At 39.3% G+C, this 26,651-nt stretch overlaps 1 protein-coding gene and 1 long non-coding RNA gene across 8 annotated transcripts in view; one reads left to right on the plus strand and one right to left on the minus strand.

The window, feature by feature from the left end:
* Positions 1 to 26,651, plus strand: part of DCAF1 (DDB1 and CUL4 associated factor 1) — a 77,587-nt gene that overhangs the window by 46,253 nt on the left and 4,683 nt on the right. For 4 of the 7 annotated variants that reach the window (XM_025456012.3, XM_025456011.3, XM_035702459.2 and 1 more), the window contains 12 exons: positions 426 to 550; positions 1,492 to 2,755; positions 3,349 to 3,547; positions 4,898 to 4,980; positions 5,545 to 5,629; positions 8,369 to 8,602; positions 9,188 to 9,281; positions 9,815 to 9,919; positions 10,132 to 10,205; positions 10,927 to 11,028; positions 20,380 to 20,388; positions 25,977 to 26,229. In XM_025456012.3, coding sequence (XP_025311797.1) covers positions 426 to 550; positions 1,492 to 2,755; positions 3,349 to 3,547; positions 4,898 to 4,980; positions 5,545 to 5,629; positions 8,369 to 8,602; positions 9,188 to 9,281; positions 9,815 to 9,919; positions 10,132 to 10,205; positions 10,927 to 11,028; positions 20,380 to 20,388; positions 25,977 to 26,229 — 2,627 coding nt within the window. The remainder of the gene's footprint in view (positions 1 to 425; positions 551 to 1,491; positions 2,756 to 3,348; positions 3,548 to 4,897; positions 4,981 to 5,544; positions 5,630 to 8,368; positions 8,603 to 9,187; positions 9,282 to 9,814; positions 9,920 to 10,131; positions 10,206 to 10,926; positions 11,029 to 20,379; positions 20,389 to 25,976; positions 26,230 to 26,651) is intronic. The other 3 variants (XM_025456014.3, XM_049097950.1, XM_025456016.3) reach the window with 2 other exon arrangements.
* LOC125753130 (uncharacterized) lies at positions 3,987 to 25,977 on the minus strand. Its single transcript, XR_007404201.1, has 3 exons — positions 18,459 to 25,977; positions 14,016 to 14,176; positions 3,987 to 6,989 (listed from the first exon to the last, which is right to left on the minus strand). It is a non-coding gene; the product is annotated as an uncharacterized LOC125753130 (long non-coding RNA).

Genomic DNA, 26,651 nt, shown 5'->3' on the forward strand with positions numbered 1-26,651 from the left:
ACCTAAATGCTTGTTTGTACTTTTGATTATTTCCTTAGGACAGATTCCTCCAGGTGAAATTTCCTGGACCAAAGTTTATGCGCATTTTAAGAATCTTGTTTCCTATTTCTAGATTATTTTCTCAAAAGAGGGTCCTATTTCTACTTCCACCAAAAGTTTGAGAGAGCATTTGTCTTTATACATCCTTACCAGCATCGGGGATTATCCTTTGTTTTTAATCTTAGCAGCGTGAGTGGTGAAAATTCCATTCTCATTGTTTTGGAAGTAATGTCATGGTGACTTACAAATCCTCTCTTGATGTCATGTCTAGGGACAGAGCCACACAGGTAGTAGTTCTGATCCATTGTGTATCTCTCTCTTTTTTAACTCTTGTTTCTTTTGGCTGTATCCTAGTTTCTATTTGAGTAATTGTTTTTCCTGTCCAGGAATGACACTGTACGCTTTGCTTTGGATGTCCTGGCTATTCTCACTGTTGTGCCAAAAATCCAGCTCCAGTTGGCAGAATCAGTGGATGTGCTGGATGAGGCTGGCTCTACTGTCTCCACTGTAGGTAGGTTGTACCTTTCCATTTTTGTGATTGCTTGGTCTGGATTTGTTTTTGTTTGCTATTCTGGCCATGTTTGTTTACTTAATTTGCAACATTAGAACAGAAGGTAGTAGTGGAGGGTGCGTTGTCCCATCTATGTTGTGCCATACGCTTTTATTTAAGGGAAGTTAAGTTAGTGAACTCAGGTTTTCTGAGTAGTACATGTGCTATGATGGCACATGTTCATTCTTGAAAACCTTATACATTGTAGAGTCTTGTGCTAAAAATAAAGTTTGTGGGAAAAATGGGTTGGGACAGACAGTAAAAAACTTAAAACTACTTCATAATCTGAGCTCTAACAAAATCCGTAATTGGCAAGCAGCTCAGAATGGACAAAAGCAATCATACACAAGAACAAAAGGAAAATACAGTTTTTTGAAATATACTTTATTAAGAGAAGGGCTGGTAAAGGCTCTTGCTAAGGTGAGCATGCAGAGTGGTGTGACTGGTTGTGAGTCTTGGGTGTACCACTTTGGGGAGAAAGCCTGAGATGCAGCTATTTGTTTTTACCTTTCTTCATATGTAGCAAAAGGGGTTCCTGATGCCACTGTGACATCCAGGCTGAGGGCTCTTCCCTTTTTTGCTAAAGGTTTTAATTTATTCCTACTATTTTTCTTCCCCTTACCCAGGAAAAATTGCACATAACCCTTAGTGACTTTCACATAATACTGACATCATTCCCCTATTTAACAACTGCATATGATGTATTGCGTCATGAAGATATATTGTAGTAGAACTGATTGCATTTTATTCAAAAAAATTCTTGTACTTTAATACAACAGTGTGGTAGTTTTAAGTGGAACAACATGAATGGAAGTCTGAATTTTGACTCTGGAACAGTCATTGAAGTTGCTTGTTAGTTTTATGAGGAACAATATGAAATGTTTTGTATTTCTACTCCATAGGTATCAGCATTATTTTGGGAGTGGCTGAGGGTGAGTTCTTTATCCATGATGCTGAAATTCAGAAGTCAGCACTTCAGATTATTATCAATTGTGTGTGTGGCCCGGATAACCGAATTTCCAGTATTGGCAAATTCATCTCTGGAACTCCTCGGAGAAAGCTGCCTCAGACTCCCAAAAGCAGCGAGCACACCCTGGCCAAGATGTGGAATGTGGTCCAGTCCAACAATGGCATCAAGGTGCTCCTGTCCTTACTGTCCATCAAGATGCCCATCACTGATGCAGACCAGATAAGGGCTCTGGCCTGCAAGGCCCTAGTGGGCCTATCACGCAGTAGCACCGTGCGGCAGATCATCAGCAAACTGCCTCTTTTCAGCAGCTGCCAGATTCAGCAGCTGATGAAGGAGCCTGTTCTGCAGGACAAGCGCAGTGACCATGTCAAGTTCTGCAAGTATGCTGCTGAGCTCATTGAACGAGTATCAGGAAAGCCACTTCTCATTGGCACTGATGTGTCTCTGGCACGACTGCAGAAAGCAGATGTTGTTGCCCAATCGAGGATTTCCTTCCCTGAGAAAGAGCTGCTTCTGTTGATACGAAACCATCTCATTTCTAAAGGGCTTGGGGAGACAGCAACTGTGCTGACAAAAGAGGCTGACTTGCCCATGACTGCTGCCTCTCATTCTTCTGCCTTCACCCCAGTCACTGCTGCTGCTTCTCCTGTCTCTCTTCCCCGAACCCCTCGCATGGCCAATGGCATTGCAACTCGACTGGGCAGCCATGCTCCTGTGGGTGCCTCTGCCCCTCCTGCTCCCACTGCCCATCCTCAGCCACGGCCCCCCCAGAGTTCACTAGCTTTGCCTGGACCATCTTATGCAGGCAGTTCCCCCTTGATTGGTAGGATCAGTTTTATCAGAGAGAGGCCATCACCCTGCAATGGCAGGAAAATCAGAGTGTTGCGGCAGAAGTCGGACCATGGCGCCTACAGCCAAAGCCCAGCCATAAAAAAGCAATTGGACAGACATCTTCCGTCCCCACCTACGCTGGACAGTATCATCACAGAATATCTTAGAGAGCAACATGCTCGATGCAAGAACCCGGTTGCCACCTGCCCACCTTTCTCTCTCTTTACTCCTCATCAATGCCCTGAGCCAAAACAGAGGCGGCAAGCGCCAATAAACTTTACCTCAAGGCTAAACCGCAGGGCATCATTTCCAAAGTATGGAGGGGTGGATGGAGGGTGCTTTGATAGGCACCTTATCTTTAGCAGGTAAGGAGAGGCCACCTCCCTGGGAATTGGAATGATTCTTCTATTTAAAACAAAGTGTATGGGTGATACTAGTATAGAATGATGAATCCAGAATGCCAGACTGTTTGTTGGCCTGAAATTCCAGTGATTATCTCCTTGTGTGAATACATGAGTAATGTAACTATACCCCCTTTTGTCAACCGTGGGTTCTTTGTGTGATTGTTGTATATTGTTAGGATACTCTGTGTTCTTGTTATAACTATTCTGTTTTCTAGAACCCATGCACCATGGTGTGCCTAACTAGACTCCCAAACTATTTTTTTTTTATTGGTGCAAGTTGTTTCCTACTCTGATCCTTCACAAATTTCATATAAGATGATGGAATCGCAAGGTTTAAACATGGGGATTTTTGTTAAAATTTGTAAGTAGAAGTCCTTTTCTCTCACTTAAAATGCAAATGAACCACTGAACGTCACTGTGATGTTTTGGAAGAATTTTAAACATATGTGTTTTGTTTCTTCTTTCAGACTTCTAGCAAAGTTTTCTTTTTTGGAGTCCTTGTGCATTCTTTGTTTCTGATTCTTCTTTTTCCTTTCTTTCTTTTTTTTGCTTAGGTTCCGTCCAATTTCAGTGTTCAGGGAAGCCAATGAAGATGAGAGTGGCTTCACTTGTTGTGCATTTTCAGCACGGGAGCGGTTCCTGATGCTTGGCACCTGCACTGGGCAATTGAAGCTCTATAATGTGTTTAGTGGACAGGAGGAGGCCAGCTATAACTGTCACAACTCGGCTATCACACATCTTGAACCTTCCAGAGTAAGGATCCCTTCTTAGGTTGTTCTAGGTCATTCTTCTAAGGTGGGTTGGTGAGCTGTGGGCTTGTAGGCTGGCTCTTTATTTGTATATAAACTTTTATTGGAACATAGCCATGCTTATCCATTTATATACGGTCTGTAGCTGCAACTGTGCTACAATGGCAGAGTTGAGTAGTTGTGACACAGACATATGGCTCACAAAGCCCTTCAAGTGAAAGTTTACCAATCCTCTTCTAAGAGGGGGAGCTGTGTGTGAATGTGAAAAAAATTTTTTTTTAATTTGCCTCAGATGGAAACAGTCTATTAGCTATGATCACAGAAGTTTTCTTTTTGTATTAGGAAGAAATCTCAAAGTACTGTTTTTAGGAAAACATTATAGGATCCTAGTGGGTCCTGGTTTATTAGTATTATTCTGTGGATGGAATTGATACTTTGGTTATTTCTTTTTTTTTTTTTTTTTTTTTACAATTTTTTATTTATTCATGAGAGACACACAGAGAGAGAGAGAGAGAGAGAGAGAGGCAGAGACACAGGCAGAGGGAGAAGCAGGCTCCTTGCAGGGAGCTTAATGTGGGACTCGATCCCAGGTCTCCAGGATCACGCCTTGGTCTGAAGGCGATGCTAAACTGCTGAGCCACCGGGCTGCCCTGTTATTTCTATAAGTCATTAAGAAGTCTATATAATTCATTAAGATGACAAGGGTAATTTCCTTGATTTTAGAGTAAAGGAGACTCAGCTCTTATTGGGCTTTTTTTTTTTTTTTTAAGATTTTATTTATTTATTCATGAGAGACAGAGTGAGAGAGAGAGTGGGGAAGGGGAGGCAGAGACACCGGCAGAGGGAGAAGTAGGCTCCATGCAAGGCGCCTGACGTGGGACTCGATCCTGGCAGGATCACACCCTGGGCTGAAGTCGGCGCTAAACCGCTAAGCCACCCAGGCTGCCTGGGCTTTTTTCTTTTGAAAGAATTTTAAGAGTTTTTAGCTAAGAAAGTCTAACAAATTGGTATTTCAGATGAGGGAGACTGAGGTATAATATAGCCAAATATTTAAGAAAGGAGGAACCATCTTTGACATCCAAGTTTTTTCTTCCCCTACCCTTGTAACTATTATATTTTTTTGTTACTAGGTCAGGAGGATTTAGTATTTCCTAAATTTAAGTATTTTTTTAGGACATTGCATGTGCACATATTGAAATTCTAGCAGCTTCAACCATTTCTTGGTTCTTTGTGGAGTTTTTCTGTTTTCTATATAATACAGTAGTATTTTTTTAAGCTTGCATTTTAAAATGCTAAGGGCAGGTAGCATTTATATAAACGTGATTACCCACTGTGGGCCTCCTTCTTCTTTTAGGATGGGTCCTTGCTGTTGACATCTGCTACTTGGAGCCAGCCTCTGTCTGCACTTTGGGGAATGAAATCAGTATTTGATATGAAGTATGTATCTACTTTTATAACCCTAGTCTTTCTGTTCTATAAATCACCTAATTTGTATTCCCCTTCATCCAGTTCTTCAACTTGAAGCCTTTTGGGAAAAGATGAATGCTGTGAGTTATTGTTAGTTTCTCTTTCTCATCTGTGGCTCATATTTAATAAGATTGTATCCTTTTTAATTCCAGGATATTCTTACCAAGTATTCTTACCACTCCCATCACACAGCTGACCCTTCACTAATCCAAAATGGCACATCTGTGTATTTTCTCATGTTCACATATGACAGTTGCACTCTTTATCTTTCAAAGACATGTGTGGCCATTTTTTTTTTTTAAACCAAGTAACTCCTGTTAATTACCTGTAATTAATTCTTTTGGGTCTTCTTGGTCAAACATGGAGGAAAAAATTTTTTTTTTTTTTAATATTAAACATACAATTTTTCCTCTTTCGTTGCTGGGAATCCTGAGATGAGTATGGTCAGGCAGGAGGCTGAGAATCATGTTTATTTTCAGTGTTGAGTGGATATGTTCTGAAGGTCCATTGCTTATGTACTTCTGTTGTTTGTAGGCATTCCTTCACAGAAGATCACTATGTTGAGTTCAGTAAGCACTCTCAGGATCGGGTCATAGGTACAAAAGGAGACATTGCTCACGTAAGTACTTAATCCCCTGCTTTCAAGCTAATTATGCCCATTTGTTTGTGCTCAAAGCTCCTGGACTGAAGGACAGTCCTAAGGGCAACAATAAATTACTTAGTGATATTCTTTGTAGATAGAATCTAGAAGTGTAATTAAGTAGTTCTAAGCTATATGGGACCAAACATGAACTAATCTGGCAATTCGAGAAAGATGTCATTAGCATAGCAGTTATTTTCAAATACTTACTAAGTTTTAGATGAATTTTAAGTCTCTGCCTTTATGAAGCCTTACTGGGGAGACAGTATATAAGCAAATATATAGTATGTCTGTTGGTAAGTGCTGCCAAGAAAAAGAAGCAGGGTAAGAGGAAGTGGTGGTGATGGTGTGGGGGACTTGTATTTTATCTAGGATAGTCAGTATCACTGACTGGGTAATGTTTAAGGAATATTTTGAAGGAATTGTGGATGTCATGTAGATATTTGGGGGAAAAGTATTTTAAGATAGAGGGAATGTCAAGGGAAAAGTCCTTACTTGGGAGGTGGGAGAGAGAGGAGGGGGAACAGCTCAGGTCAGTGTCAGGGGGAGAGGGTGACATGTCATAGTAGCATCTGACAGGCTGTTGTTAGGACCTTTGACTTTTCCTGTGAATGAGATGCAGACACTATAGGGTGAGCAGAGGACACATGACTGGCTGTAAAGTTCCTAAAATGTGAGTCTAGAGCAAGAGCAGGCTTTCCAGTTAGGAGGGTGTCATGACAACTTGCATGTGAGGCCTGCAATGGGCTGGGCCCAGTTGAGCATGGCACAGGTGATGAGAAGTGATACAGCTAGGCCCTGGGATTCTGGATGCATGCAGTTCTTCTATTAGACATTCAAGTAAGAAATGGCAGTTGAATATACAAAATGGGAATTCAAGAGAGAGGTCTGGGATAGCAGATACTAATACAGGAATTACCTACATGTTGATAGTCTTTAGAGCCATGAACCTGGATGAGATCATTAAGGAGGCTAGAGAAGAGAACTGTGGGGACAGTCCTAGGATGTGCCAATATTTCAGATTTGCCATGTGACCAGGACTTGGGAGGGAGACCAAAGAGAATGGCCAGTAAGACAGCAGGAGACCTTATGAAAAAAATATACCACAGACGGCAAGGGAAGATTCTTTTGAGGAAGACTCGATCAGCTGAGTCAAAAACTATTCATGAGTTTTTAAGATGAGAGTTTGAGAGGTGCTTTTGATTGAACAATTGGAGCTTTTTATTAACCACGTGAGGAGCTACTTCTGTGCATCAGGGCCAGTCTGATTAGAGTAGGTTCATGAGAGAACAGGGAAGTGGAGGCACTGAGTAGAGACCAGTCTTCTGAAGTATTTTTGCTGGAAAACAAAGCAGAGAAGTGGGGTATAGTAGCTTGAAGGGGGAATTCTCTCAAACTCTTCACTTGAAAATGTTAAAATACATAGAAAAGCTGAAAGAGTAGTACATATACCGACCACCTAGATTCAGCAATGTAATGTTTTACCATTTTTCTTTCTAAATATATGTATGTGTTTCTGAATCATTTGAAAGTTAGTTGCAGACATCGGGACATTTTATCTCTACGTCTTACAGCATGCATAGTCTAGCAATAAGGACATTTTACTACATAATAATATTCTATTATCAAACATAAGAAAATTTATATTAGTTCCCAAATAATCATCTAATATTCATCCGTACTCAGTTTTCCCCATTGTTCCTTTGTTCCTGATGTGTTTGGTTTCAAGTGCCTTTTTTTTTTGAACCAGGATCCAGCCAAGATTCACATAATTGCATTTGGTTGTTATGTCTCACTAATGTTTTATTTTATTCTATTTTTTTAAAAGATTTTATTTATTTATTCATGAGAGATACAGAGAGAGAGAGAGGCAGAGACACAGGCAGAGGGAGAAGCAGGCTGCATGCAGGGAGCCTGCTGTGGGACTCAATCCTGGGTCTCCAGGATCACGCCCTGAGCCGAAGGCAGGCGCTAAACTGCTGAGCTACCCAGGGATCCCCTCACTAATGTTTTAAAGCCAAGCAGCATTTCTTTAGTTTTCATGACATTGACTTTTGAAGGGACCAGACTAGTTGTCTTGTCTCATGATCTCAATTTGTTTGTTTTCTTGTGGTGTCTCCTTATTTGTTCCTATATTACAGGAGGATTTTTTTTTTTTTTTTTTAAGATTGGAAATATTATATGTGTAAGCTGATGGGAAAGATCTGGTCTCTCTGCATGGGTTTCACACTGTAGACTTTGGAACTGTTAGTATTGTAGGCTAAAATACTGGGAAATTTTAAGGAGAAAGGGTCTTTCATTGATACCTTTCTCCAAAAAGTGACCCTTTAATAGTATCTGGGTAATTATTGGTCAATCCATATGAATTTCTCCATTTCAATCATAGAAACATTTTCTGTTTCTTGAAAGGAGGAGGGGTAGAAGAGGGTTTTCATATCTTTATTGCAATCTTTTTTGTTTTGTTTTGTTTTTTTGCAATCTCTCTTTTAATTTTCCTGTGGGAAAGAGACTTTTCAAACCTTGAATGGGAGCCAAAGCACTTAAACTTTGCTTGGATTGGTATAGTCTTCCTACTTTTCAGGTATTCTACAACATTAGGACTTCCATGATTTTGTTGGGATTTGGAAAGCATGGAAAGATATTTTACACAGCTTCTCTTTGAATTGTCAGTGGATGGATTGTTCTGATTTTTCTCTTCCCACCCCTTCTTCTCTAAAGATTTATGATATTCAGACTGGCAACAAGCTGTTGACTCTGTTTAACCCAGATCTTGCCAACAACTACAAGAGGAACTGTGCCACCTTTAATCCTACAGATGATCTTGTCTTAAATGATGGCGTCCTCTGGGATGTCCGCTCTGCACAGGCCATCCACAAGTTTGACAAGTTCAACATGAACATCAGTGGTGTTTTCCATCCGAATGGACTGGAGGTCATCATTAATACTGAGATTGTATCCTTCATACCTATGTCTTACTTCCCATTTGTTAGCTGGTTTGTGATGCAGAAATAATTTATCTTTCTACCAACATCCTGTTAAAGTATCCACACAGGTAATAATTTGGTGCCTCTCCTTTGATTGGAAGTGTTAATCTCCAGTGGTTGATAATTACCAATGACTTTGATGAGCATGTTTTTCTTTGTATGGAGAAGAGTGACCAGATTCCTCCTTGTGCTTTTCCAAGTATTAAACAGATTTTCATGTCTTCAGAACAATTTTACTTTTGCATTACAGAAATCAGTTGCTAGATGTAAGAGTAAAATGAAGTGCTACTATTGAGAAGAAGGGAATTTGTATCACTTTCATGTATATATGTGAGAATACCATAGTAAGTTTTCAGGGACATTATTCTATAATACGCATTCTAAATGCTTTTGTTTTACTTTGAAAGCATTTTTATTCTGCCTTTAAAAAAGTGTACTTTTAAGGCATTCATATCTCACAGGAGGGGAAAAAAGTGGTATTTCAGAATTTTCCTCATGAAGTTGCATAAGAAATTTTGTATAAAATAGTTTTCCTTGACCACTCTCCTCCTAGTGGGATCTTCGCACTTTCCATCTTTTACACACAGTTCCTGCTCTGGATCAGTGTCGTGTGGTATTTAACCACACGGGGACAGTGATGTATGGAGGTAATAAACTTTTTACTTTTCTACATTGTTATTTTTCTCTTTTCTCTTCCTCCTCATTAATTTGTTTGGAAATGTCTTTCAAATGTGAATTGGAAAGCATTTTAAGGCTGTAACATAAAAGACAAAATGATAGCACAAATGGTGACAAAGTTTGTTGATGAAAATAATGTTGATTTAGGGTGAAAGGCCACTAGTTTTGAAGATAACAAACTTTGTATATAGAGAAATTTCATGCATTAATTTCCCATCTGTATCTTTATGAACTTGAAGAATCTTTGCATTTGTGGTCTTGTGATGTTGTAAGCCTTTAGCTGTAATACTTGCTGAGAGCTAGATGAGAGGTTGAGGATCCTGTTTGGTGTATGCAAGGAGGATGCATTGAGAGGAACTAACTAGATAGAGTGAATTTACTACAACGAAACTCACTAAAGTCTTGATTGTCCATTAATACTTCTGCACTTGTGAGTAGGGGATGTTTCTTATGTCTAATTGTATTTTGCTCCTTGCCCCTTTTATCCCTTTTTCCCAATTAGCTATGCTGCAGGCAGATGATGAAGATGACTTAATGGAAGAGAGGATGAAAAGCCCTTTTGGATCATCCTTCCGAACATTTAATGCAACTGACTACAAACCTATAGGTAAGCATGAAGAAACAGACATTCATTTTGTCATGTTTTGTTTTCCTTACGTAATCCATCTCTTTTCTGTAGTTTTTCATTGAAAAGCCAAGAAGTTATGGAAATATTTATGAACAATCACCTTGAAATTCCTTTAGAGGAATTTTTAAGGTGATTGTTTTAAGGTCACAGCAATAGTCCAGTCCTGAGTCTTGTCACATTCTGTTTTCCAGCAACCATTGATGTGAAACGGAACATCTTTGACCTGTGTACAGACACCAAAGACTGCTATCTTGCTGTCATTGAGGTAAAGTGAGCCAACAGAAACCTTGCTGTTTTGTTCTGATGTTTAGAATAATTTTCCAAGTTTTACAGGCATTTTGTCTGATCTAAGATATGTTCTAAAGTTGATGCATTTCTGAAGGTGGTTATTGATAACCTACTCATTTGATCAGGAGATAGACATTGTAAGAGATATAATAAGAAAATTCCAATATAAAACGATATGGACAATCTTATCTTCTAATATCTTGGAATCACTGTTATCCCTTTCTTTTTTTTTTATTTTTAAAAATATTTTATTTATTCATGAGAGAGAGAGAGAGAAAGGCAGAGACACAGGCAGAGGGAGAAGCAGGCTCCATGCAGGGAGCCTGACGGTGGGACTCGATCCTGGGTCTCCAGGATCAGGCCCTGGGCTGAAGGCAGTGCTAAACCACTGAGCCACCCGGGCTGCCCCTGTTATCCCTTTCTTAAAGGAGTCTAGATCTCTTGCCAGAGCAAGATAGGTTCATTCTAAGGATGGTGGTCTCTCTTTTGTATCCCTTGCTCTTCTAAAGCCTTCTCATCTTGCTTTCTTTCCCTTTCTGTGTTCCAGCCAACATTTTCAGAATTAGTTCAAGAATTTTGAGTATCAGAAGCTTTGACAGTTATAGGGTCAAGGTGCATGGGTGCTAGTCATAATTGAGATGTAGATGTGGGCCTTCTGAAAACTAACTGCTCTTTTTGGACTGGGTGTTCTATTTCAGAACCAAGGCAGCATGGATGCTCTGAATATGGACACAGTGTGCAGGCTGTATGAAGTGGGCAGGCAACGTCTGGCAGAGGACGAGGATGAAGAAGAGGACCAGGTCAGTGGTCTTTGAGATTTCTTGTTTCTAAACAATGCTTTATAGAACAATAGATTTTGCTCTTCTGCTTTTTGCCATAAAGATTTTTTATTAGTCTTTGCTACCTGTTGGTATATTCTGCAGGTGTATCAGCCATACAATTACTAAAATAACTAAAACTCAGAAGAAAGTAGATTTTTGTTATTCTAAAACTTTAACCCCAGTACTTGATGGTCTTGTGAGTTCCATTTGTAGATTAATTTGGATGTTAGCAATCTCTGAAATTGTTTTAGATGTTAGATGTTTCCTTGAACTCACTTTTGGACCAGTGCCCTGTATGGCTTCAGGATGAGCAGTCCCCATATTCCCAGTGTCAGTACAAAACAATGTCAGTCTGCTGAGATGGGTCTTAGAAAATGGCTTAATAAGCCTTGTAAAGGTCTGGTTTGCATTTTCTGTTTTATGGCATAGTCTCTTTTCACAGTAATCGATTGGAGCTTATAAGTAAAGAAGATTTTGATGCTTTTGGAAATTAAACATTTATTAAATGTGGATAGATAGTATGTTTCACAGTTTTTTTCATAGGGGATTTTAAGTTATGGTCAAACTATGCTAGATGCTTGCCTATGTGGTGTATTGGTATCTGTTATGAAGAGTTTCTTAAACTTCTGACTTTGAGCAGATCTTTCCTTTCAACTGGGCTCATATCACATTCTCTATGCATAAAGCTCCTATAAATATCCATGCTTTTGTGTGTTTCAGCTCCTTTGGGTAGATACTAAGGAGTGCTTTTGCTATGTTGTATGGGAAGATTTATATTTAGTTTCATAAGAAACTGACAAACTCTACCAGAAAGGCTGTATACATACATTTTGCATTTTCACCATCAGTAAATGAGAATTCTTGTTCCACATCCTTACCAGCATTTGATATCATGTTTTGGATTTTGGACATTGTTATCAGTGTTTTGGATTTGGGACATTCTGATAGGTATGTAGTAGTATATATCACTATTTAATTAAATTAAAAAATTGATAGACATTCCTTTTACACACAGTCAAAATGTGTGGTTTGATTTTTTTGGAGTAGAAAGGAATTAGTCTTGTAGTTTTATGAACCTCTACAAATGTTCTCTGAGAATGATTTATGAACCTTTGACACCCTTCCTGATGGCTGATACCAGACCAAAAGGAAGGAGACTTTCTCTACAATCCCTTTTGGGCTCCTCCCGCATTTCAGGGAGCTTCTTTTTAAGTGGAAGGCTCTCATTATTTTAATTTGCATCTCCCTGATGGAGCATCTTTCCGTATGCTTATTTGCCATTTGTAGATCTTTGATGAGGTGTCAAAGTCATTGGCCTATTTTTTAAATTGGGTTGCTTGTGTTTTTATTGGGGTTTTATGAGTTCTTTAATATTTTGGCTAATAATCCTTTACCTGCAAATATTTCCTCTTAGTTTGTAGCTTCTCATTCTCTTGACAGTGTCTTTCAGAGAGCAGAAATTTTTGTCTTCATGAAGTCTAGTTCATCAGTTATTTCTTTCATGAATTGTGCCTTTGAGGTTGCATCTGAAAAGTTTTCAAACTCAAGGTCATCTAGATTTTCTCCTGTTAATTTTCTAGGAGTTGTATAGTTTTGCATTTTGCATTTAGGTCTGTGATTCTTTTTCTAGGAGTTGTATAGTTTTGCATTTTGCATTTAGGTCTGTGATTCTTTTTGAGTTAATTTTTGTGGAGGGTATAAAGTCTGTGTCGAGATTCATTGATTTTTTTTTTTTTTGGATATCCGGTTTAAATTCCATTTGTTAAAGACTTTTTTTCCCATTGTATTGCCTGTGCTCCTTTCTCAAAGATCAGTTGACTATTTGGGGGAGATGGGGAGCAGATGGAGAAGGAGAGAATCCTAAGCAGGTTCCATGCCCAGCACAGAGCTTGACATGGGGCTCTGTCTCATGACCATGAGATCATGACCTGAGCTAAAATCAAGAGTTGGACACTTAATCGACTGAGCCACCCAGGCTATTGACTATTTTTATGTAGATTTATTTCTGGGCTCTCTACTGTTCTGTTGATCTATTTGTCTATATTCTTCAGAACCACCGTCTTGGTTACTGTCATTTCATAGTAAGTTTTGACAAAAAGTTGGTATAGTGTCAGTCCTCCAACTTTGTTGTTCTTCAGTATTGTGTTGACCATTTTGGGTTGTTTGCTTCTCCATATAAACTTTTGAATCAGTTTGTTGATATCTGCAACATAGCTTGCTGGGATTTTTTTTTTTTTTAATTTTATTTACTTATGATAGTCATACAGAGAGAGAGAGGCAGAGACATAGGCAGAGGGAGAAGCAGGCTCCATGCACCAGGAGCCCGATGTGGGATTTGATCCCAGGTCTCGAGGATCGCACCCTGGGCCAAAGGCAGGTGCCAAATTGCTGCGCCACCCAGGGATCCCGCTTGTTGGGATTTTGAATGGAAGAGCATTGAATTTATTTCTATACCAGGTTAGGAAGGTCTGACATCTTGACAATATTGAGGCTTCCTGTCCATGAACATGGACTCTCTCTTCATTTATTTAATTATTTGATTTTGTTTATCAGAATAATGTAGTTTTCCTCCTACAGATCTTGTACATATTTTGTTAGGTTTATACCTAAGTACTTAATTTTGAGAAGTGGGGCAAATGTAAGTAATACTGTGTTTTTAATTTTAGTTTCTATTTGTTCATTCCTGGTGTACAGGAAAGCTGTCCTAGGAAAGATTATGAATTCACTTTGTGTCCTGCAACACTGCTATAATGGCTTAATTCAGTTTTCATTGTCAGTTCTTTGGGATTTTCTGCATAGAAAGTCGTATCATCTGCAAACAAAGAGTTTTATTTCTTCCTTCCCAGCCTCTACCCTCTTTTTTCCCCCCTATTCTTGTCTTACCGTATTAGCTAGGACTTTCAATATGATGTTGAAAAGCAGTGATCTTGATTCTGATCTTAGCAGGAAAGTTCTGAGTTTCTTACCATTAAGAATGATGTTAGTTGTGGTTTCTTTATAGATAGATGTTCTTTATCTAGTTGAAGAAGTTCCCCTCCATTCCTATTTTACTCAGAGCTTTTAGTTATGGGTGTTGGGTTTTGTTAGTCTTCTTCTGAATGTGTTGATACGATCTTTTTTCTTTAGCCTGTTGAAGTAATGTATTACATTAATTGATTTTAAAATGTGAACCAGCCTTGCATAGCTGTAATACATTCTATTTGGTTGTGGTGTGTAATTCTTTTTATACAATGTACAATATTTTGTTGAGGGTTTTTACATCTGTGTTCATGAGAGATGTTGGACTGTAGTTTTCATTTCTTGTGTAGTAGTCCCTTCCCCACCCTCCAGCCCCCCATCTGTAGTTTCACTTTTCTGTGGTTTCACTTTCCATGGTTTCAGTTACTTGCAGTCAACTCCAGTCTGGAAACAGATGTTCCTCTTTCTGATGTATGGTCAGAAGGTCATTAGTAGCCTACATCACAGTGCCTCATTCACCTCACTGCATCTTACCATGTAGGCATTTTATCATCTCACATCATCACAAGAAGGGTGACTACAATACAATCAGATTTTGAGAGAGAGACTATATTCACATTAATCTCTTACTATGCCTAATTTATAAACTAAACTTTATCATAGGCATGCATGTATAGCAAAAATATATATATATATATAGGGTTTGATGTTGTCCTTCGTTTTCAGGCATCCACTGGGGATGGGGTATCTTGGAACATATCCTTATATCCTTATTGGATAAGGAGGGGGGCCTTACTGTAATCTCTTTGGAGTTGGTATTAGGGTAATGCTGGATTCTTACAATGAATCAGAAAGTATTTTATCTGCTTCTTTCTCCTAGAAGAGATTTTAGAGAATTTATATATATATATATGTACATGTATATGTACATATGTATCACACACATATATAATATATTATATATGTATTATGTTTAAGTAGGATTCATCAGTGAGCCCATGTGGGCCTTGTGCTTTCTGTTTTGGAAAGTTATTAATTATTGATTAAGTTTCTTTTTTTAAATTTTTTTTTTTTTTAATTTTTATTTATTTATGATAGTCACACACAGAGAGAGAGAGGGGCAGAGACACAGGCAGAGGGAGAAGCAGGCTCCATGCACCGGGAGCCCGACATGGGATTCGATCCCGGGTCTCCAGGATCGCGCCCTGGGCCAAAGGCAGGCGCCAAACCGCTGCGCCACCCAGGGATCCCTGATTAAGTTTCTTTAATAGCTAAAGCCCTATTCAGATTATCTATTCTTCTGTGCATTTTGGCAAATGGTGCCTTTCAAAGGGTCAGTTCATTTCATCTAGGTTATTGAATTTGTGGTCATACAGTTCATAGAATTCTTTTATCCTTTAAAATTTTTTTCTTAAAGATTTTATTAATTTATTTATTTTTAAAATATTTATTAGAGAAAGACTTTGTGTGTGCGAGCAGGGGGAGGTACAGTGGGGTATGGAGCCTGATATGGGGCTTGACCCACAACCCTGAGATCATGACCTGAGCTGAAGCCAAGAGTCAGCTGTTCAACCGACTAAGCCACCCACCCAGTTGCCTCAGAATTCTTTTATCCTTTTAATGTCCATGGGATCTATAGTGATGTATCCTGTCTTTCATTTCTTTTTTTTTTTTTAATTTTTATTTATTTATGATAGTCACAGAGAGAGAGAGAGAGAGAGAGAGGCAGAGACATAGGCCGAGGGAGAAGCAGGCTCCATGCACCGGGAGCCTGATGTGGGATTCGATCCCGGGTCTCCAGGATCGTGCCCTGGGCCAAAGGCAGGCGCCAAACCGCTGCACCACCCAGGGATCCCTCATTTCTGATATTAGTAATTTCTGTCCCCTTTTTTTCTTAGCGTGGCTAGAGGCTTATCAATTCTATCAGTCTTTTTTTTGAGATTTTATTTATTTATTTGAGAGAGAGAGATCGAGCAGGGGAGGAGCAGAGGGAGAGGGAGAAACAGAAGCAGCATCCCCACTGAGCAAGGAGCCCGAAATGGGGCTCAATCCTAGGACCCTGGGATCATGACCTGAGCTGAAGCCAGACTCTTAACTTACTGAGCCACCCAGGTGCCCCCAATTTCATCAGTCTTTAATATTTAAAGAATCAGCTTTTTTGACTGCATTGATTTTTCTCTGTTAATTTCCTGATTTCAATTTCATTGGTTTCTACTCTAATTTCTGTTATTTCTTCTTCTGCTTGCTTTGGATTTGATTTGCTCTTCTATTTTTAGTTTTCTAAGGTAGATGCTTAGCAACTGAATTTAGATCTTTATTCTTTTCTAATATGTATTCAGTGCTATAAATTTCCCTCTATGCACTGCTTTCATTGCACCCCACAAATTTTTATAAGTGTATTTTCATTTAAAGTATTTTTTGAGATTTCTTCTTTGACTCATGGATTCAGAAGTGTGTTGTTCAATCTACAAGTATTTGGAGTTTCCGAGCTATATTTCTGTTACTGATTTTTAGTTTAATGCCATTGTGGTCTGAGAGCAAACATTATATAATTTCTATTTAAATTTGTTATGGTGTGCTTAATGGTCCAGAATGTGGTTTATCTTGATGAATGTTTCATATGAGTTTGAGAAGAATGTGTATTGAGTTGTTGGACAAAGTAGTCTATGGATGCCCATTATATCCTGTTGATTGATGATGTTGATCACTTCAAAAATGTCCTTACTGATTTTCTGCCTGCTCTTTCCTTTTTTTTTTTTTTTTTAAGATTTAATTAATTTATTTGAGAGAGAAAGTACAAGTAGGGGGAGGAGCGAGGGAGAGGGACAAGCAGACTACGCTGAGCACGGAGCTTAGTGTGGGGCTCAGTCTCAGGACCCTTGAGATCATGACCTGAACCAAAATTAGGAGGTGGGTACTTAACACTGAGCCACCCAGGCACCCCTTTATCTTTCCATTTCTGATAGAGGGGTATTGAAGTTTCCAGTTACAGTAAGTGGATTCGTCTATTTTGTCAGTTTTTGCCTCTTGCATTTTGATGCTCTGTTGTTAGGCATATGTATGTTACGGATTGTTACGTTTCCTTGGAGAATTAACTCCTTAATCATCATATAATGTCTGTCTTTATCCCTGGTAACTTTCCTTAGTCTGAGTGTCTTGGTCTGAAAGTAGTTACCCTGGCTTTCTTTAATTTGTGTTAGCATGATATAGCTTCCTCCATCCATTTATTTTTTATTTTTTAAAGATTTTATTTATTTATTCATGAGAGACAGAGAGAGAGAGGCACAGACACAGGCAGAGGGAGAAGCAGGCTCCACGCAGGAGCCCAATGTGGGACTCGATCCTGGGTCTTCAGGATCACGCCTGGGCCGAAGATGGCACTAAACCGTGGAGCCACTGGGGCTGCCCTGTCCATTTATTTTTAATCTATATGGGTCTTTCTATTTGAAGTGGGTTTCTGGTAGACAGCATGTACTTGGTCTTGTTTCTTGATTCACATTGATAATGTTTTTTAATTGATGCATTTGGAATATTGACACTCTAAGTGATCATTGGTATAGTTGCCTTCGGGGCACCTGGTTGCCACCATATTATTAAAGGCCGATTTACAGCAGGTCTTTTCACCCAGCACATCATATCCAGGTATCAAGAAAAGAAAAAAATTACAGGATGCCTGGGTGGCTGAGTTGGCGGAGCATGTGACTCTTGATCTCAGGGTTATGAGGTTGAGCCCCGGTCATCAACACACGTTGGCTATAGAGATTGCTTAAGAATAAAATCTTCGAAAAAAAGAAATTTTAAGACCTACTAAGAAGGAAAAAAACACAGTTTGAAGAGACAGAGAAAGCAATGGAACCAGACTTAGATATGACAGGAGTTATTAGACGAGGAATTTGAAACAACCATGATCACTGACTAACCCACCCAGGTGCCCATTACCAGTGGTTTTTGAATGCCTTATTTATTAAAAGATAGGCTTTGGAGTTTAAACCACTTTACCCAGTGCTTCTAGGGAATTCCCTAGTGTGGAAGGGGATTTCTGTTAATGTTTTCCAGCTTCATGGCTTGGAGAGTCCTCAGTGATCTCCTTGGTTTCATGGATGAGAAGGAGCCTGTTTTGTTGAAAGTTCACGTGAGTTTTGAGATACGGACAAAAGGGAGAGGTCTTCAGAAGGATACTTGAGGATTTTTTGTTGTTTGTTTGTTTTTTTTAATAGGCTCCATACTTAGCATGGAGCTAAAACATGGGGCTTGAACTCACAACCCTGAGATCCAGACCTGAACTGAGATCAAGAGTTGGTCGCTTAACCAAGTGGCTCACTTGAGATCTTTGTGACATGGATCTTCATGTTCTCTTGAGTGTTATACTATTTAACTTGTACATGTTGGTAGTGTTTCTTGGTAGCAGAGCCCACAAGTGCTACTAGATCCTCCAAATGTTACATGGTTACCTTGATTTGGTGGTTTCTTAATAGTGGCCAACTGTTATCTTAGTCACCTCACTCAATGCATACTCTTTTCCACTGTAACTGTCATGAAACATGATGTAGTTTATCCTTGAATAGATACAGAAGATGATGTTGTTGAGCTATTTGTCAGTATGTTACAGTGGTACAGATGATCTCATCCTCTATGGCTTCATTCATCACTACTCCCGTCACCTGTAGATCATTACCACTTATCAGTTGTCTCAAGCTTCTTGGATGTTGCACGTTGTACTGTAAATTTAAAGCAGAAATGGAGTTTATTTATCAATACCATTATTCCTACCCTCCTAACATCCTTGCAGTTTATGAGGGAGTGGCAGTAATAGTCTTGGGACTGTCACCTGGATCCAGTCCATGTGGTACCTATTATCTTTGAGGAAGAGGTCAGGAGAATTAAAACTAGCATTGCCCTAGACACCTTGGGATCTGGAAGGCTGCTGTTCTCAGGATTGGCCTCATTCTTCTTGCAGACGTAAAGTGATGAGAAGTGAGTTTTCTCATGGCTGGCTGTGGAAGCAAGAGACCACCATAAAAGAACAACTTTAGGGAAGGGACTTCTTGATTCTTTTCCTATGCTTCTGTTTAACTTTCCTTTTGGTAAGGTTAAGAGAGAAGGAGAAAGGGGGCTGGGTAGGGTAGTTGTTGGGACTTCTGACTGTGGTACAGGAAGGAAAAATAGAGACTTTCTTGTCACAAATAGCCAAGGTCGAGAGAGGCAGGCTCAAGAAGGCCCTAATGAATGGCTCTAGGCCATTGTGGACTATGTGTCTGTGTAGGCAATGTAGGTGAGTTAGCATTGCTTCTGGATTTCAAGGCTTGTTTCATTACCTAATGACATCACTGTCCTTAGGGATCATCTGGTGCATTGCACTTTTGAAGGACCTCCTTAGAGATCTGGTTTTACTCTCAAGCCCTTGGCATTTTGATTTTGATTTAGAGTTGTTTTAGTGGGAGATACCATATCTATCTAAGCACATTTCCTTTGTCTCCTGAATTCTGTTGATTTATGTGTCAACTTGGAATCTTGCAGTAGTAGTATTTTGCAGTATTTACTACTATTTCCATTAGATTTCTGTCTTCCGTGTGCCAGCTTGATTTTATTTTTAACTCCCTTTCCTTTGTGTGCTTCACCTAATTTTAAAATTAGAGACTTAATTTTCTTGCAAGTCATTTGCCATTCAAAGTTTTGTCCTAGTCTAGATATCTGCTCTCAGGTCTCCTCAGATGTCCCAGGTATGACTTATATGGCTCAGGGATGCCAGCACCTGTGACTGACACTTTGAATTTGCCTTTTCACCTTAGCAAAATAAAATTAGAAGTATGAATGATCAGCTGCCACCTGATAAAATTGTCCAGCATAAAGTGCCTATATAAATATTTATTAGAAAGCTTTATTGAGATATAATTTACATACCATAAAAATGGTTGTTTTTTGCCCTTACATTTCCATAAATTTGGAGATTAACAAGAAGGAACAAATAGAATCAATATATTGTTGAATGAAAACATCTATGATGTATTTGGCTTCCATAAATATTTGGTTCCTAAGGTTGCTAGTCCTCCAGCCTTCAGGCATTTGATGAAAGCAGAGATAAGCCAGTCATTTATGAAAGCTCATACTATCCATTGGAATTTTGGTATCTGTGTTGTTCTTTTACAAATCAATTCAGTCAACTTTGATGTTGGCTTTTAGGAAAATTATAAAATCAGATTAGTAATTGATCATTGTTTCTAGATTTTGAAAAGGCAATACATTTCAACTAATTATAGTTAACCTTAAATTTAAAAAACAAAAACAAGGGAATAATGCTCTCTTTTCTCCACTCCATTTTGGAATCTGGGACACACTGTGTGCTGTGCTTCCTGTGTGTTCTCCACTGCCTAGAAGCGGATGGTAAGAGTCTTTACTGATTACACACCTGCTATAAGCCTGGTCATTGATTCCTAAAAGACCTTTTTCTCCCCACTAAATTTTTTAAATGTATGTGAGTTAGATTCTACCTGTGAGATGAAAAACCACAAGTTTATGACTCTGAAATGAACCTTTTAATGATTGTTAAACACCAGGAACAACTGTCAAAAAGAGAAGCAGGAGTTTAACTTTTATAAGATAAGACATGTTGAATGAACTGTCAAGAAGAGTAGGCTCAGATTTCATTTCATTTCATTTCATTTCATTTCATTTCTATTTATTTATTTATTTATTTATTTATTTATTTATTTATTTATTTATTTAAGATTTCATTTATTTACTAGAGAGCGAGCACAAGCCAGGGGCAGCAGCATGGAGAGAGGGAGAAGCAGGCCCCTGCTGATCAGAGAACCCATTGTGGGGCTCAATCCCAGGACCCTAGGATCATGATCTGAGTGGAAAGCAGACGTTTAATCAACTGAGCCACTCAGTCACCTCTAAGCTCAGGTTTTAATTACATTTTTATAAAGTTATCTTGATTTTTAGATTAACTATTCTTAAAGTATGACCAGAAGTTTGGTTTTCTAAGAGGTTGGTTATATTTTTGAAGGTAATATATGCTAAAAGCAAAAAAATATATTTATATCTATATATATATATTTTTTTATATCTATATATATATATGCTAAAAGCTGTTTCTCTTGAAAATGAGACATATTCAAGAAGAATTTTGAATGGTCTAGGAACAAATGCTGCACTGATTTAAAAAATCAAATTGTTAAAAAAAAATCAAATTGTTTAAGTTCTAGACAACAAGACAGTTGGATGTAGCAGAGAACATCAGTGAAATACCTGGAATTACCTTTTTGGTTCTGTTTTTGGGAGTCTGTGGATAGGGTATATTATTACAGAAAAGGAGAACATTAGAAGATACTTATACAGAGATTCTTCATTAGGGGTGCACTTCACAGTTCCTGGGGAAACTTTCCAAAATCCATGTGTGTGAGCTTCACTTGTAAAAGTTAGCTCTGTCAGCCTGGACCCTGGGTGTGGTTTGGAATTTGTATTTTGGGAAACTTTTTCCCAGGTGCTTCTGATGATCACATTTGAGTAGGAGCCACTCACCTCTTTATCAAGAAATTGGGATTCACAGAGGTTGGCATTAGAGAGTTGTTCAATAAGTAGTGCTTCCCTTGTAATTCTGGAACATGGTCAGTATTTATGGATCTCCTGTGGTTTTGGTTCTGGGAATGGAAAAGACCATAGAGAGCTGGAGAGACTAGAGACGGGCAAGAGAAGGGAGATGCATTAGTGAGTGTAATGAGAGTGGGTAGGAGGGAGTCCTGGGTACCTGACATTTGTGGGAAACAGTAGTCAATTGGATGTGAAGCCATAGGAGTGGGAGAAGTGAAAGATAGTTGAGATTTTCAGCTGGTAACTGGGAGAAGTATAGAAAAGGTACTGGCTTTAAAGGTGCTTTTAGAATTAGAGTTAGTTTTAGAATTAAGAGATTTTAAGTTTCTATGGTATGAATGGATAGAGCCACCTGAGAGTTCAAGAATTAGGAATTAGAGGAAATATGAAGGCAGAAATTAAAGTTGTAGGAACCTCTGGGCTGAGGAGATTTGCAAGAGACCAGGTACAGATGAGCCCATTGTAGAGGCCAGGATTGGTGTCAGTCACCAGAGAGAAGCCCCATGATTGGCTCTCCAGGCCTTCCTGTTCCTTTAGGAATGTTTCAGTCATTGTAATAGGAACAACAAACTTTTGTTGAACACTTTGTATATAATAGGCACTTTTCAAAGTGATTATATACATACATGTGTACACATTATTTCCCTCCTTTAAGCCCTAGCAACAACCCTATGAGGCAAAGTAAGTCATCCAAAAATCAGTTATTCCATCTGTAGAGTTTGGGTTCAGTGGCAGCAGCCTGGCTCCAGAATAAACACCATTAATTACTGCCCTATGGAGTGATGGGGTAAAAGTCAGAGTCCAGTGTTAGAGGAGGAGAGAGTGAGGGAATGAGTGAGCAAGTGGCGGTGGGGTACATGGAGGCCTGGAAGCAATGTGGAGCCTGTGTGGATGGAGCAGTGTTTAGGTTTGGGCAACTTTGACCCTCCTCAGGGGTGAGAAGCCAGTGGAGAGAAGTGTTGAAGGTGGGTGTGTGGGGGTGGCAGGTGGGTGGCAGTGGTAATGAGATCCAGAGAGGACTGCTGTGCAGAGTATGAATGAAAGGCTGGCTTCCTACTCAGACCAGGGTTAAGTCAGGTTCAGATGTGGAGATGGGATCAGAGGGCAGTGGAGGGAGCTCATACCAGTTGACCTCCTTTCTGTACAAGGAGGGGAATTGGGTTCTTTAATTTGCAGGGGTTTGGGATTTTGGATAACCATGAAATTGACTTAACAGTAGAATTGATGGGCAGCCCGGGTGGCTTAGCGGTTTGGCGCTGCCTTCAGCCTAGGGTGTGATCCTGGAGTTCCGGATCGAGTCCCACGTCTGTCTCCCTGCATGGAGCCTGCTTCTCCCTCTGCCTGTATTTCTGCCTCTCTCTGTGTCTCTCATGAATAAATGAGTAAAATCTTAAAAGAAAAAAAAAATTGAGACAATTCTGGATTCTAGCAAGATTTTTGTTTTCATTAAGTAATAATTTTTAGTTTCTTTTCTTTCCTTTTTTTCTTTTTTTAAAACCACTTTTGACAACTCCTTAATTCTTTAGATATGAAAGAGAGGGGTTCATGTTACCAACTAGGTAACTAAACCAGCAGAGAATGCTGCTAAAATTACTTTCTAAACTCACTTTTGGGTTCAGCTACAGAATTAGATTCTATATTTTGTTTTCTTTCTTTTTTTTTTTTTTTAAGATTTTATTTATCTGAGAGACAGCACTAGTGGAGGGGCATAGGGAGAGGGAGAAGCAGACTCCCCATTGAGCATGGAGCCTGACGTGGGGCTTGATCCCGGGATGCTGAGATCATGACCTGAGCCAAAGTCAGACACACAACTGACTGAGCCACTCAGGCGCCCCAGATTCTACAGTTTTTTGGACAGATCTTGTGAGCCTCTGTTTCATGATTTGGGTTTCAGATTTAAAATTTAGAAAGTGAGTATACGGCCATATCCATGTATAACAAAATACGTGTTAAACCAGCATTGGTCATTAACCATGGAGTTTAAAAAATGATGGATTCAGGTAGACTTTCCTACTCGTTTCCCTTGCCCTGTCATGGTCACATAAGTCCTCATGGCCTTCCAGGATGAATATATATAAACTATTTCTTCTACAAGATTAGGTAAGGTTAGATTTGTAATAATCTGGAATGTTATCTGTAGTTCAGAGCTCAGACCCTGATTGACCTATTTTCTAAGAATGCTTTTGATTTAGGAGTTGTTTGCAGTTCTGGATCAGCTAGGCTTTGATATTTTTAGAAGTGAAAAAGAAGGGTCTACCTAAATTTGCTGGTTATTAACAGGTGCCTGTTTGAACCATGTAACCTTTTATATACCCACTCAGCTGTGGACCTTTAAAAGTTATGGGACGTTGAAAATTCATGTAAATTGCCCGTGTTCACACACCATGTAATTGGCAGGGCTAAGATTCTAACCAGGCGTGTTTGATCCCAAAGCCCAGGCATTTTCTCCTGTCCCATACTCTTTATTTATTTATTTTTTTCCATACTCTTTAAATAATGCCAAATGTGTATCCGTATCAGTAACTGTGTATTAATTTCGGAATCAAAAATAAAAATAAAAAAGTTCTCTTAATTTTTAAATGTAATTATATTGTCCCATAGAGGCTTAAGAACCATAGGGCTGTGGATACTCTGTTCTTTAGTGTACTTGTTTTTAACTATGGTACTTTATTAATGGATTAGAACTAATTTTGGTCAAGGCCATGAAAATATGCCTGAAGAGAGGCAAAAATTGTAATCTGGTAAGCACTTTGGATTATTTCCCTGAATTTTGACCTTTCTCCCTTTTTCCTAGTATTTGTATGAGCTGATGTGCTTGTAGGGGCTAAGGAGCTTGTCTCTGGTTCAGTTTGTCATTACTGCCTCCAAGCACTCTCAATGCCTTTCCAGTAAGTGAATGCTTAGTAGCCATCCATATGGAGGTAATAATGTAGCCTAGGCTGTGGAACAGTGATCTAGGCTATCATGTGTGTTCTCATATACAAGCACGTGCAAGTTCTGGTTTAGACCATACACACATTTGTACAAGCCTTAGGTTTACTGGGTAAAGGGGTTAGTCTTTCCGATATAGCTGCCAAAAATTGTTGAAAAGTCTAAGTCACTGGGCCAAACAGTATATCAAAAGTCTCTAAAGGGTGGTTCCAAAATTATCAAAAGTCCATAAAGCATGGCTACTTTCTCTGCTGAACATTAGTCTAGTTTATATTATAGATGATGAACACTAGTGGCCAAATAAGTACAACATTTTAGGTTTTTAAGTGATTGGCATGCAGCAACACTTTTTTTTTTTTTTTTTTCCCAGCAACACTTTTAAAAATGTGTTTTACCTATTTTTTCCTGTATATCTTGGGCTTATTCTTTTTTGACTCTCCTTAGGATGATGATGTATTAAATGAATTTTATATTTTATTATTGCAGGAATTAGAGTCCTTTTGCTACTGGCAAGGTTGACAGTTGGTGTTTGAGAAGAAGGATAAGTGAATGATGGTCACATTTACTTGGGGAATACCTGTTACTCTTTTCACAACAGGGGTGTCTTTGTTTCCTTTCAAGCAGAAGACACAGTTTGGATTCTAGTGCAAAGTTGAAATCTGTGGCAGATGCTAGAATGTATCCTTTACAAAGCCCAGTACAAAGCCAGTATTTCATTAGTTTTCTTGGAGTTTTCCTGACTGTCTGAAGATCTCTTGAGAATGGAGGGAAGGACAGTTTCTCTAGCACACTTTGTGTTTTCATGTGTGTGGCTTGTAACAGAAAATGTACATATCTATGTTCTGTATTGTAAAGTCAGTTTTATTGGATCATTAGATACTTATGATAGCACTGTTAAGAGGTTTACCTACTTCTTTATAAGATCAAGGGCAAGACCTTGAAGGGTTTAGGCTTCAGCAGTTGTGTTCTTTGACTCAACTTTGTGTTGACTCAGCAGTTGTGTTCTTCCTCTGTCTTGTTAAAGCACTGATTTTTAGATTCCAGTAGAAGCTTTTGTTCCAGTGGCCCAACTGATTTCACTTGGTTTGGTTGATGCAGGAGAGAGAGAAGAGCTCCCTTGGTTTTGTTATTAGGTATTTAGGAACCTAGAATGTTGATGGCAGAGCCTTCTGTGAGTGAGCTATGTGTTTTTTCTTGGATAAGGGCTGTGTAACCAGTAATGCCTTTGTGGAGTGACCAGTAATCCTTATCTGAGAGGTGCTTTGAGTATCTTGGGGGCCATGTGTGTACCTGTCTCAGGCTTCATTAGATTCTCTAGATTACCACTCTCTCTCTACTGACAGTTTCCTCCACTGCCCTTTGGGAAGGAGGGAAAGACTGCCCATGTGGCGCATGTGGGTTAGGCCTCTCTGTTTTTCCTAATGGACCTCATGCTCTCTTACCAGGAAGAGGAAGAACAGGAAGAAGAAGATGACGATGAAGATGATGACGATACTGATGACCTAGATGAGCTTGACACTGACCAGTTGCTGGAGGCGGAGTTGGAGGAGGATGACAACAACGAGAATGCAGGGGAGGATGGGGACAATGACTTTTCTCCCTCTGATGAGGAGCTAGCAAACCTTCTAGAGGAGGGAGAGGATGGGGAGGATGAAGACTCTGATGCAGACGAGGAAGTGGAACTGATCCTGGGGGACAGTAAGTCTAGGGCCGACCCTGAGGCTGAACCTTGGGACCCAGGGGAAGGTCCCTTCCCTGCACCCTCCCAGGAAGCAAGCCACACAAGGGTTCTGTGCCCCCATAACTATAGATTCACCACTCTGACCCCTTGAGGAAAAGCAGTTTCATATCTCTGATCCTCTGTTCTTTTACCAGACTGTGTTACTAAAAGGCTGTTATCTTTAAAATAGAGGTTGGCAAACTTTTTTTCTGTAAAGGCTGGACAGTTAAATATTTTACACTTTGTGGGCCATATGGTATCTCTTGCAGCTCCTTGGCTCTGCTGTTATAGTGTAAAAGCAGCCAGAGATGAGACGTAAATTAATGATTGTGGCTGTGTTTTAGAAGTAAAACTTTACTTACAAAAATATGTGGTGGGCTTGGTTTGGCCTGTGGATTCT

Source organism: Canis lupus, chromosome 20 (genome assembly GCF_003254725.2).
Source record: "Canis lupus dingo isolate Sandy chromosome 20, ASM325472v2, whole genome shotgun sequence".
NCBI classification, from domain to species: Eukaryota; Metazoa; Chordata; class Mammalia; order Carnivora; family Canidae; genus Canis; species Canis lupus.